Source organism: Xenopus tropicalis, chromosome 3 (genome assembly GCF_000004195.4).
Source record: "Xenopus tropicalis strain Nigerian chromosome 3, UCB_Xtro_10.0, whole genome shotgun sequence".
NCBI classification, from domain to species: Eukaryota; Metazoa; Chordata; class Amphibia; order Anura; family Pipidae; genus Xenopus; species Xenopus tropicalis.
The window spans coordinates 50,393,777-50,407,560 of record NC_030679.2 but is presented as its reverse complement, the minus strand read 5'-3'; the positions used below and the strand labels follow the sequence as shown (position 1 = coordinate 50,407,560).

Genomic DNA, 13,784 nt, shown 5'->3' with positions numbered 1-13,784 from the left:
GTTACATTCTGCTCTATTCCACTCCTTCCTTGTTCAGAGTGAAGCTCCGCCCCCACTTCCTGTTCAGGTCTCTCACTACACTGACAACTTGTCAGGAGCAGAGTGCCCCTTCTGCGCATGCCTGGAGGCAGCAGGAGCCAGCCGAAATGTTGAAGTGTGGAGAGTTTTGATACTTATTTAGCTATTTCAGCTGAAATACTCAGCCACAGGAGTTTTGAGCAAAATAAAGGTAGCTACATGTTACCTCACAGTGTATATTAAGATAGAGGTTCACCTCACGCTATTTTTAATTGGGGTCGAATTTAAGGTATATATTTTCTTTTCCTTTTATCTAGTAGAAATAAAGGTTAAGTTTTAACTTTCCACTACTCTCGGTTGGTCAATCTACCCAATATAAATTTGGGCAATGGTGCAGTTGATTGAAGTCTAAATTGGGACCACCAGTTACGGCGTTTCCCTATTTTCTTTTCTTTATATATGCATATACTTTGCACATTACCCTGCAGTTCTTGTTCAAATCGATCTAATTCCCTAATTCCTTATAATGGTTTTCATTTGAGATTTATATTTAGGGGCTGATTTACTAATCCACGAATCCAAATCCCAAATGGGAAAAAATCGGATTGGAAACTAACATTTTGCGACTTTTTCGTATTTTTTGCGATTTTTTTCGACGCCGTCGCGACTTTTTCGTAGCCGTTATGACTTAAGTGAATAGTCGCAACTTTTTCGTATTGAGCACTAGTAAACGGCGGGCAAACCTTTCCGATTTTTTTCGCGACGGGTATGAAAAAGTCGTGACAATTCGCGCAAGTCGTAACGGCTACGAAAAAATCGTGACGGCGAAGAAAAAAATCGCAAAATACCGATCATTACGAAAGAAAACGCATTCGGACGCTTTTCGGACGTTCGTGGATTAGTAAATCAGCCCCTTAGTGTGGGTGGTGCAGGCATTCTCCTGTCTTCATATTTTCTATTACAAGGAAACCTATCAGAGTCTTACAGGTGTGAACAATGCAAGGTCTTAGAGGTGTGAGCAATACAGGAGCTTACAGCCTGAATCTGAGATGTAAACAATGCAGGGGGCCATTTAAACTCAGTACTTATACAATTTAAAGCTTACACAATAGATAAGTCAGTCCTAGCAGCCATACCATAATGGGATGAGGGGGGAGCACACCAGTGGGGCCACGGGCCTCAAGTTGGACAGCACTGATTTAAAGTATTTAAAGAAGACAAATATTCATCCAGATAAATTCTCAAGTATTTGAACAAAAAAGGGTGCTTTCATGATGATCTGGCTGACAGTGACATTGCGGAAATACCCAAAGAAGATGAAAATGACAGTAAAGTGAGTGGGCTCAATAGACTATAATAAATTGCTAATTTTTTGTATCTCTACAGATCTTTCTCTGTTTTTCAGATGTATTGAAGGCAAAACTGTATATTACTTACCTGTTAATTCTGGTCAATAAGCTTAGTTACTTGAAATAAGTGTGTGTGTGTTTTATTCACAGCAAATTACAATTTATGTTAGTGTGTGTACAGGGCAGGGGATAGTTAAATGAAGAGAAAACACCAGTGTATCAAAGAAAAGTAGTTCATTAATTAAAACAGATTGAGTTTTTACATTGAAAAATACATTTACATAAATATAATACATATATTTAATGGCAAAGCAGTAGCCTAGTATTGAAATTGTTATTGTTCTTATAGTATTAATACTACCTTATAACATAGTGCAGTCTTCCAGCTTGCTGCTAAAGGGGATGCAGTATCTATAAGACTTCCACCAACAGCATGCAGAACTCAAACTGGTTCTTCATTTCATCATTATATTGTTGCATAGGCTCAGACCCACCTCTGTATAAAATCTACCTCTGCAAATGTCCAAATGCAACATATACAGTCAACTGCACACTGAAGTGGTTGCACAACTATATAATTAATGTTCTGGATTGCAGGACAGGATTTGCTTACAGTTATACTGATATTGTAAACATTTACCCTCTGCATAGGCTGTCTTGGTGGGAAAAATATACAAAAACATATAGCCCTTTGTGGCTAGTAATGTTACAAGAGGCCTTTGGGCCATGAAGCAATATTTGTCCTCTTATCACTCAACATCTATTGTATTATGCGCTGGCCCCTTAACAATGTAGATGTGGAATGCAGCGGAAAGGCCACTCCTTGCTAGTGGAGACCCAGGTGCCATTAGCCTTAAAGGATTCCGTCATGATTTTTATGGTGTACTTTTTCTTTCTAAATTACACTGTATACATTGCAAATAATTCATTCTACCATTTCAAATGTTATAATTGGACCAAAAAAAATTATTTTTTTTTAGGCAGCCATCTCAGTGCATTGTGCCAAAATCTGTGCTTTCAGAAGGAGCCAGCGCTACACATTAGAACTGCTTTCAGGTATTGTTTCTCCTACTCCCATGTATCTGGAGGAGTCCCAAGCTGGACATTGTTCTGCTGGTCGGCTGCTGGGAGGGGGGGTGATATCAACTCAGCAGTAAAGTTTGACTGAAGTTTATCAGAGCACAGATCACATGGCTGTAGCACCCTGGGAAATGAAGAATATGGCTAGCCCCATGTGAAATTTCAAAATTAAATATAAAAAAAAAATCTGTTACTTTAAAACATGGTTATCAATGCAGAATTCTGCTTGAGAAACTCTATTAAATGATGTGTTTTGAAAAAAACATGTTTTCCCATAACAGTATTCCTTTAAAGTGAAGACACACAGAGCTACTAGTAGCAGGTACTTGTCACGGCTACAATAATAGGCAATACTGCTAATTACTGAAAATTGTCTCTATTAGGCTTATGTAATAAAAGGCACTAGGTTTGCCCAGGAGCAGTAACCCATAGCAACCAATCAGCAGGTAGTATTTGCTGGTCACCTGTTTGAAACACCGTATCTTATCTTATTGGTTGCTATGGGTTTTGTGTCTTTTATTACATATGGGGGTATTTGTATTAGCAGAGGCAATTCTCAGTATTATCTATAGCAGGGTATTTTCTGGTGTTTTGTAGCTGTGACAAGTAGCTGCTACTAAGTAGCTTGTGTGTCTTTGCTCTCATAATAAATCGTTCCACTGAGGTCTCTTCAGTACTCCGATACAGGTGCAACCACTGCATGCCTGGATGAGAGTCTGCTGCAGGTTGCATCTGCCTTATATGGCTCCTGCAAACTGGCAGAGAGGGAATAGTGCTGGCAACTGACACACCGTCAAGAGGAGGGCAATTATGCTGCAGACTACAGGAAAAGTTTGTTTTTGATCCTTTCAGCACCTAAACTGTTTTAGACAGAAGTGTCAGTATCATTTTAGCTTTTGGATTTGCTTATACAGGTGCCTGTAAAACAAATGACATTACATTTTCCAACAGCTGCATTGCACTGTGAAAAACCAGCTGCTACTCATACATAATAAATATAAAATTAGTCAGTCTAAACAGGAAAGATTACAAAATACACTAGTATACACTCATTTTAATCACAATCTAACCTTTGGCACAACATATATAAATATATATATATATAAATCAGTGCACTTGATAGTAATAATGCAGTCACATTTTTAAGTGCATTTAAGGATAGTTCAGGCAGGAATAAAAAGCAACCTACACTAACCCATCATGGTGCAAAGGCTCATTGTATTATGAAAGACAAATAGTAAAAAAAAATATATGGCCTTATAGTATTGTTCACAGTAGCAAGACTTTTTCAGCCGAGAAGGGGCAACTTAAAGCTGCACAAGATTGGGTTTTAAAGTTATCTCTAGCTAATTTAGTTAAATGAAACTTTCTTGCACCAGAAACAGCTAAAATGATTCCCCGCAACAAACAACTTTATGAAGCTGCACTTAAATGTGACTGATATTGCACATCTTAAAGGGGATATATACCATAAATAGATTATATAGATTGTAAGCTCTACGGGGCAGGGACCTCCTTCCTCTTGTGTCCTCGACTCTTAACTTATTGCTGCTGTATTTATCTGTATTTATTATTATTCTTTGTATTTATCTATTATCTTATTAACACCCTGTTTGTATTAATGAATTCTACTGTACAGCGCTGCGTACATAAGTAGCGCTTTATAAATAAAGATATACATACATACATAAATTTTTACAATGCACTAAGCAATGTAAAATAATGTAAAATAGAAGGAAGTGCTTTTATTTTAATACCTTTGGGTTCAAATATGTCCATAACTGCTTGAAAACTGTGCTCTACCCAGACCTTATGCCAGCTTCCGGTTTAGACTCTTCAGTATATCGGCTCAGAGATGCTGGCCCTCATAGACTTCTATGACACCCTCACCTACTTAAAGTAAAGTGAAGTGAATATTCATAGAGTGGGCGGGGCTTAGGGTTGTCACAGGCAGTCTCTCCCCCCCCCCTCCCCAGGCAGCAGCACAAGCAGAGAGACACAGAAGGAGGGAGGGGTTTTCCCTGCTGCTGCTGAGTAAAGCCTGTCAGTCAGTGCTGTGACTAGTTCCTGCGGGAGACTGAAGGATGTCTCATTTGGCTCTGACTTCAGACTGGAGAGCTTGTGTATGCAGCTCTCATATAATGGCAGTTTTAGGAGGTAAAATACTTTCAAAACATCTTTCTTTCTGCATCATTTCACATTTTGAGGGAGGATGAATATTATAACTGAATATGAACTTTATATAAAATGTCTCCTTTAATCAGAACCACTGGATTTCTCCAGAATGTACTATAATTATAAAAAAAAATAAAAAAATGCCCATATATGAAAAGGCCTTTTATTGACCATGTCCATATCTCTATATTTCTTAGCCACCTCAGTTGGCACCCTATAGCCTAAACCCCCAACCTTTTAATTGATGTTCAGCCTGTGGGTGCTATATATTTCTGAGCTTTAAACTGTATTTTAAGCCCAATATTTATTAAATGAAAAGTGAAATTTCCATGAGCTTTCCATTATAGAAATCTCCATATAATATATATGTGTGTTTTCTTTGAAACCTTTTGTGGTAGGCTGATTGAGGTGGCCTAGAGGTTTTAAATGATTTGCCTGCTGGATCTCAAGGAAAGACCCCTTGTTCAAACTCCTGTGGCACCTCCCTATGATGCTGGACTAGTCACCTGATCTCCTTGAATCTCCTTAAATCCTTAGTTTAGCGCCCAGGAGGAAAACACTATGAAATCATTCCTATTACCCTAAAGGCACCAATAGCTGTGAATTCTCTCTTCTAAAAACCCCTCCCCAAAACATCATTGTTGTCCAATCATAAAAAGTAAATATTTTAGGACAACTGTACCCTATTTTTTTTAGCATCACAAAGGGGCATATTTACTAAAGCACGAAGGATATAATTTGGAGTAATTTTGCCAAAAATCTAAATGTACCTAGCGCACAAGAGTGAATTTACACCAAGAAAAAATTCTCCAGGTTAAGGCTGGCAAACTACCTGTCTACCATAAAGACAGAGAAGCCATTTTTGCATCATCTCCCACTACAATTGTATGGGAAAAATACACTGGTAACATTTTCACAGAGAATGTATAGTAAAAGAACTTTTGCAACAGCATACTTACAATTTTTAGTAAACAAGAGAAAATACCCTGGTGTATTGAACATTTCATCAGACATTTTCATGGTGTATCATGAAAATGCCTGCTGAAAAGGTGTCCTCTTTTTGCATTATTACAAATATTAGCCAATACACAATATTATGTTACCACTAAAAATCATTTTGCATCTTTTTCTAAACTATGGCTAACACATGCACTTTTTTAAGTTGTCGTACACCTGTAGCTATCTCACACCTCTGCTCATAACCATGAAACAAGTTATCTGCAGGAGAAAACTACTGCTACTAAACTAATTAATGTATTAACATACATGTTTAACAGTGCAGCACTCACAAAGATACTGCTGTATGCAAAGAAGGAAAGTCATTATCAATGTTGTGTTTTGTTTTTAATAGGCTTGCTAAACTATAGCTTGGTTTCATAGTGTTGTTAAGAAGACATTAAACTGTGTAATAGGTGATGAAAACCATACAGAATTAATTTACGTCCACAGCTGCAGTCTTTGCTTTTTCCCTGTGCTCAGTAAAGGCACTTTAAAAAGTGGGCTGTGTCGCACTTGCGGCTAAAGAATCAGGAGCACACATCATTTGCGCATCGAACATTGGAAATGACGCCAGAGGGACTTCCCTGCAATTATGTCCGATTTGACATGAAAACACACATGCAGATACAGTAATTTTGTCAAACTAGATGCAATTGCAATCCTTTGCAACTGCAATGATGCAGAAATACTGGGTAAAATGACTGCATTGTGAATGAAAAAAACATGGCAATTTTGCTCAAAATAGGATTTTGCTTACTGCAATTATGGATTTTCATGAAACCTTACATGTTTTCTTGGTAAACCAAAGTTAATTCCGTAGCTAAGCTTCCTCATTTAAATCATCAATACCTACTCAAGGTTAGAGATACACCTGTGATTCCTTTTTCTGTGACATATTCTTGCCCATCTACTTAGTCTTCAGAAGCAGACTTAAAGAGTCAGCCGGCGATCCCAGGAGAGCTGCACAGTCAGTAGGGGATTCTACCAATCAGAAGTGGTTTGACACATTTACCCGTAGTATGAACTTGTTATTAAAAAAAAAAAGTCCTAACTAAGATGCAGGTTGAGCCATGCAAGAGGAGACACGCGGGCTCTGATTGGCTGATTCTGTTCTCTGTCCGTATGATGTGTATAAAACTGGAAATACAGTACAGACAGATCATTAGTCAAAAAAAAAAAAATGAGCAAACATACGTAACATAAAAGTTGGATTGATCAAAAACACCCTTCATTTCACTGGAAACAAGTAATGGAGGCAAAAAAAAAAAACAAATTCCATGTGCTGATGTCTGGGGCTATTATTAACATGGAATGTTTTTTTTTTTTTTTTTTAATATACAGGTATAGGATCCCTTATCCAGAAACCCATTATCCAGAAAGTTCCGAATTACGGAAAGGTCATCTCCCATAGATTCCATTATAAGTAAATAATTCTAATTTTTAAAAATGATTTCCTTTTCTCTATAATAATAAAACAGTACCTTGTACTTGATCCCAACTAAGATATAATTTTTTGGAGGCTCAACAATCCTATTGGGTTTAAATGATGTTTTAATTATTTTTTAGCAGACTTAAGGTATGGAGATCCAAATTACGGAAAGCCCCAGGTCCTGAGCATTCTGGATAACAGATCCTATAGCTATAATGTAATAAATAATGAAGCAGTGCAATAAAGTAAAGATGACAGCATGACTAGATATGAAGACATCCACATATCTCCAATCAAAATTCATCATATTAAAATTAAATATACAGCCAATAGGGTTACTATAATACTAAGCATGAAATTGCTTTGATTTCAGTACAATTATTTTACACTGGAAGGTGGAGCAAGGTGGATTCACTTGTTTTACAACAACACTCCCTGTCCCAGTGGCTTTTGTGCTTTGTTATCTCCGGCCTCTTCAGAGATTCAATTTTTTTGTCAGGGACAAAGCTCATAACTAGATAACCAAATAATGGCATCATTCATTTTCCTTTAGGCATCCAGCATTCTTTTACAAAAGAAATAGTTTTACTTTAAACCAGAATAATATTTCAGCACAGCCATTGTACTTGCAATAATATGTTTATGTATGTAAGTATAGAAAAAACCTGTTAACCAGACATTTAACCAAAAATGTATATTCATTTAAATTTATTTAGAAGACTAGGGGACAGATTTAGCTAAATCTGTGTAAATTTTAGGGGTTTATTCTACCACAACTCTTTTTTGAAAAAGCACCAATGTCTACAAACAAAATAAAACACAAAAACCTCGAAAACCACCAGTCAAATAGAAAGATCGTTACAACATGCCTAGGACACTTCTCATTGACTTTTACATGATCTCAACAGCTTTTAGATGGCAGAGTTTTGTATTTGTGGTTTTTACACTTGATAAAATTACAAATTGTTTTGCTTTTGTGTAACTGGTAAAATACACTTTTAGAGATAAAATATCTGATTTGTGAAAACAAATAAAATACAACATAAGTAAATGGGCCCCCTAATTTTTCTTGTGGGGATAGTAGGAGAGTATGTTGTGCTTTTTTTCCCTGTTTTACATCACTAGAGGGCAGTGTAGCCTTATCCCCAATGTCAGGCAGCAGGTTATCAATCATCAGAGCAGGGCTAGAATGAAAGGTAGGCAGTAGCAGCATGTGATGTGCCTCAGGTCCAACTTGGGGGCGAAACTGTGCCTTCATACCAGCAGAAGGGAATCATTTATTTTTGCATGCTGCATTTTATAAGAATGTTGTCTGACATGTTATTCACAATAATGGGGACTTCTAACTTCTGAGCACAGTACATTGTATTTGAGTCTTATTAAGCATATTTTTCCTTTATACATGCATCTCAGCATAGAACTTTTATGTTTAAAGTATGTTTTACATGACAAAAGGAAAATGGGGGGTTGACCAGAATAGGCATAGAGTCTTTTTGCAGTTATAAAATTATAGCATATACCCTGTACCAATAAATGTTTGATTCATCTGTGGGGTTTTCTTTCTCTCTGTCCTTCAATGGCTCTTTATTAGATAGAGCTTTTATTTTCCAGGCTCTTTGTTAAATGTTATGAATTTTTTAAAAAACAAAAGAATTTATTTATTGTAATCCTTTTCTTACACATTTTATAGTTTTTACCAGGTTCAATACAGTACTTGCCTGTACCAATGTGAAGAGGTAAATTCAAGGACAGAGAGACATATGCAGTAAAGGCCATGCCATGAGAGGAAGACAATACCTTTTCGTCCATCTTTAGAGCTGCTACAGGCAGCAGACACTGCATCAGCTGGTATGCCTACGTACACCCCCCCGTAGTTCCTGAAAGAAAGACACTAAACTTAAGCTCTTACAAACTTACATTACTGTTTAGCTATGCCTCCCAGGATTTTATATGCCAAATGTAAATAGATCTACAGCTACTCAACGGGTCAAGTGTGCAAAGTACAGTTTGGGATGCGTCCCCATGTGTTTTAACCACAATGCAGACTTCCCCCTTCCCCCTCACAATTCTAGCATTATTGCGGCTGAGCAGGGCAGTGGGTCTGACACAATTGCACCTTATGCATCAAAACAAACGCAACTGTGCTTGATCACTGTTTTGATTAAATCAGGTGCTAGTTGAGGCTAAAATGTGAATATAGTGTGATTGGCATCACTTCCATAGCAACCTATTGACACAGCTCACTGTGAGGGAATCCTGGAATTACAGCCACAAGTGGTGAAAGCTCCTGTGTTTTCCATGGTCAATGGGTGCACGTGTGCTCAATTCACAAGAGCGGGCATAACAGATGCACTGGTGCTGAGCTCTATTACAAGGAAGCTATAAAGGGCATGTTTGGAAGCTAGTACCCTATGAATGGAGTCAATACATTTTAGCACAATTGTTGTTACATTTGTGAATGAGTCCTTTTGTGTTCAACTCAACTTGATGCAATCACATGCTCTTCTTTTCCTTGTATATTCTTTTATAACTCAAATGATAATAATCAACTGAAATTATGAACAGAAGAGAGCATCAACAGTAGAGGACTACAGGACTGGAAGAGTTGTCTCTTGCAGGAGCATAAATACATGTCATAGGCTGGAGGTGTCAAACATCTCTTGAGTTGTAATCTAAAACTCAACAACGTCAGCTAAACAATGACTGCCTCGATTTGTAGCTCACAGCTAGGTGGCAGCCAGTTTTTAATGGCTGTTTACATCAAATCATAAAAGTATAGTACACCACCATGATTATAGCATCAAAACTCCATGTGTACTATAAGACTTAATGACCATTCGTGATTTAATTTGTTTACTGCATCAAAGCTTTAGTTAATTTATTAAGTTCCCAATGAAGATTTCATGCAAAATTAATTACCTCCGTTTGTCATCTTCAGATTCCTCAGCTCTAAACAGAACAGAAAATAAAATGAAAGGGGACACTGTAATGCAGAAATACTGGGCTACCATGAAACTACTTAAAAACTTTTCAATGGGCAAGGAAAGCTGCTGGTTATGCAAAACAAGGTTTATGGAGAATTTCATGAAATTAACTACACCTCCCTAACAAATACAGTTATCTAAAATCAGGGAGGCACACAGTCCAGGATTTGTACTATGTGTACTGTTAAACTCTATGGGCAGTTTGATATTAACACATTCCTGACAGTTAGAAAAGTGTTTGATGAACTGACACATGGGATTACTGGACAAGAAAATGGCATGGCATGGTGCTCTAATAAGTACCCTGAGCCTGGGGTCCAAAGTTAATGATTTTAGGCACTTGGGGGTGCCTAATAATTTAGCTTCCACTCCAGTCATTTTGAGTTTTGTTGCATTGGCTGGAAAACTAATAACATATAATCATATCCAACTATGATCCAGTGCAGGAAAGTTACCCACAGTAGTCGACCTGTGTGCTTAAGTTCCTAAAGGTAATTATACTTGCCCCAGTTGTTGTAACCCTAACCAAAACTGGCAATCAAATCAACTCAAACATTAAAGCATGAATACATGCTGGTGGTATGGCCCTATTTTTATTATTTTATTTATATCTATCATTTAGAATGTTTGGCTTTCAATTAACTGTCAGGCTGTTGATTGTCTTTCATTATTTTCATTAAACTTAAGGTTTTCAAACCAAAAAAGGCCAGTAAGTTAGGAAAGTAGATGAAAATATGTTCCCATAATTATGACCACATGCTATTAATTTATATTTAATTTCATGCTTAACGACATTTTCATGCTTAACATCTTTTTGTACACGTGCACAAAAATAAAAAATACAGACCATTCCATATGTTAGGGGTAGTAAGGTTATGAAATTCCTTAACATAAATAATGGTAATAAGTATTAACACTTTTATTAATAACTGCAGTGCTGTACAACAGTATGGTGTATAGCTCAAACACATAAATTATGTACAAATACTAACCAATACAGGATGTGAACAGGTAACTGCTTATCACAATCTAACATCATTAGTTAGGTTGGAAAATGGGTTGGATGCCTAACAATAAAGGCCATGTTTCCTAAGGGCTCTGGCACACGGGGGAGATTAGTCGCCCGCAACAAAACTCCCTGTTCGCGGGCGACTAATCTCCCCGAATTGCCTACCCCTGCCATCCCACCGGCTAACATGTAAGTTGCCGGCGGGATGGCAGACGCGGCGGCGCGATTTCGCGCAAATCTTCGGCGATTTCCTGAAATCGCCCCGCCGCGTCTGCCATACCACCGGCGACTTACATGTTCGCCGGTGGGATGGCAGGGGTAGGCAACTCGGGGAGATTAGTCGCCCGCGAACAGGGAGTTTTGTCGCGGGCGACTAATCTCCCCCGTGTGCCAGAGCCCTAATGGCTTGGTAAAAATCCAGAGGATTATTTGTTAACTGGCTTGTAACTGTGAGGGGGTCTTAACCTGAAATACCTATATTTTTACACAGAGCAAGTTGTGCAGCATTTGCAGTTATTTAACACTTGCTCAGTAAGTCCACCTTGAAAGCATATCTATTTAACATTTACATGTAGAATGAAAAGTATTAAGCTGAATGAAGTGCACCCAAAAGAGAAAAGAAGGCACAAAGTATCCACTGGCGCTCTTGCCCCAACCCCCACCCCCCCCAATGTATTACTGGTGTTCTGCTCTACTACTGTATATGACATGTGAATTAAAGCTAGTGTTGCTGGTACAGTACTGCTATTTGCCTTTTCAGTGTTTCAATTTTGAATAAGCTGTTATCACCAATTGTGCTTAGCTTGGAACATCATCTTTCTCCACAGATTGATCTTTCTCTGAACCTTAGCAAAGTTTCCTTGTTGCTACTTTGCAAATCAGTAATAAATCTAGTTGTGGCCCAAAACTTGGCCAATGAGAGACAGTTTGGTCAGAATGTTTCTTTAGGTCCTATTGAGTTTTCTGGTAGTGTCTTAACAAAAGAAATTTGCTAGCTTTTAACCACTGTCTGCATATGATGTAAATTAGCTAAATGCATTAAAAATGCCTTTAGAAACTTCCCAGACTCCCATAAAGAATGAAGTGATTTAATAGAGAATGCTGAATCTATATTCCATATCAGCAGAAACTGGGTAAATTATTACCATGCTCTTGTGCTCTTGGTACACATTTGGAAGGTCAAAAGGGATGATAACTCCCAGAATAAATGAGGTTACAATCTAGCAGTCACTGTTAAATGAGATCGCATCAGAAGAATGTCTCACAGGCTCTCATACTGCAAGAGTCATCAGGGAGACAAAGCTATGTTTTGTGGAGCGAGACCAACTTGTCATTGAGGCTTGAGGCAACGGGTCTCCAAAACAAGCTTTTAGGCATCTCAGCTGCATAATGTCCTTGTTTTAATATTCGGCTCATAGCTTAATGCTTAGCTCACTGTGCCAGAATATTCATCCTGCATTCATCTCCTGCATCTCCTGAATTTGTTAAACTCTAATACACTTATCAGCATTACAGCCACAGATTTGCCAACAAAATCCAGTGCAGTTACATTAGCAAGAAATATGACAAAATCTGCAAACTCTGAGGCACTAATAAAATATCCAGTTCCCAAAGGTAGTAGCATTTATATATCTGTAAAGTGTGCGGCTATAATGGAATTGCAAGTACTCACGTATCTTTAGATGTTCCTTCAGGACCTGAAAAACAAGACAGATTAGCAAGTATTAAAAACATTTTTAACTCAGTGCTTGTTTCTCCCCATTTTGCTACCTTACCATAATAAATAAAAAATAATTTAAATTCTGGAAAAGTACTGCCATTAAAAATTACAAAGTGCAGAGCACAGCAAGGAAGCCATGTACTAAATGCCTACCATAAGCAGCTTTCACATTGTGTCCCTTGTTACTCCCCATCTTGCATATTCTGAATTAGGAGTAAGATAGGGGTTTTCCAGGAGACACTAATACACCACCCACCTACCACTAATACTACATGCAGTGCTGACTTTATACTCCATACAAGGATGACAAAATGACACAACACACAAATCTACATATTAAGGTGCACAGTTCTAAGCAACAATTCTTTAAGCACTCTGCCTCTTGTCCAGTTTATTTTAAATAATTCTCATTTGGTGGCAGGGATACAGTACATTAATATCCCAGTGCCATATATGTCATATGATATACTGTGAAAAGTCAGAGTCACAGTGGGGCATTTTTGGTCTCCAATTAATGAGCTGGAAAGAGTGCAGTGTCTGTATATACACATACACACACTTTGGAAGTCATTTGAAGGGGCTAAACTTTATGCAATAATACCACAATACAAAACCCAAAAGGCACATAAATATGAAAGCAGTGCCAAAGGATATTGGGGATTCACTCAAGTAATATGTCTGTAAATTTACAATGTTTCATGCTCCCATTGCTTGATACGGTTCATGTTCTTGCAACACAAAGAAGGATAACCAAGCAAATTCACACTCATTGACTGACTCCCAGGGCAAAAAAAACAAATTTAAATGTTGTTTTAAGAGACAACTTAATGGTAGTGACAAAAAAGTAATAACAATAAATCCTATGGATCTTTGAATTACAGACATAGCTGGGCAATAGCTTGCAATAACCAAAATTATATGCCATTAAGTAGATTGCCGGTTAAAAGAAGCAGATGGATGGTGGCAAAATTTGTAAAGGTAAAACGGAGACAGTTACACATATCCTGGGGCAAGAGAAGGG

The 13,784-nt window shown here is 37.7% G+C and overlaps 1 protein-coding gene across 4 annotated transcripts in view; it reads right to left on the bottom strand.

Annotated features, from left to right (window-relative positions):
• Positions 1 to 5,152: 5,152 nt before the first annotated feature.
• Positions 5,153 to 13,784, bottom strand: part of c3h12orf75 (chromosome 3 C12orf75 homolog) — a 34,648-nt gene continuing 26,016 nt past the window's right edge. For all 4 annotated transcript variants that reach the window (XM_004912908.4, XM_012959870.3, XM_004912907.4 and 1 more), the window contains 4 exons: positions 12,716 to 12,740; positions 9,970 to 9,999; positions 8,848 to 8,927; positions 5,153 to 6,758 (listed from right to left, as the gene is read on the bottom strand). In XM_004912908.4, coding sequence (XP_004912965.1) covers positions 6,673 to 6,758; positions 8,848 to 8,927; positions 9,970 to 9,999; positions 12,716 to 12,740 — 221 coding nt within the window. In that variant the 3' untranslated portion in view covers positions 5,153 to 6,672. The remainder of the gene's footprint in view (positions 6,759 to 8,847; positions 8,928 to 9,969; positions 10,000 to 12,715; positions 12,741 to 13,784) is intronic.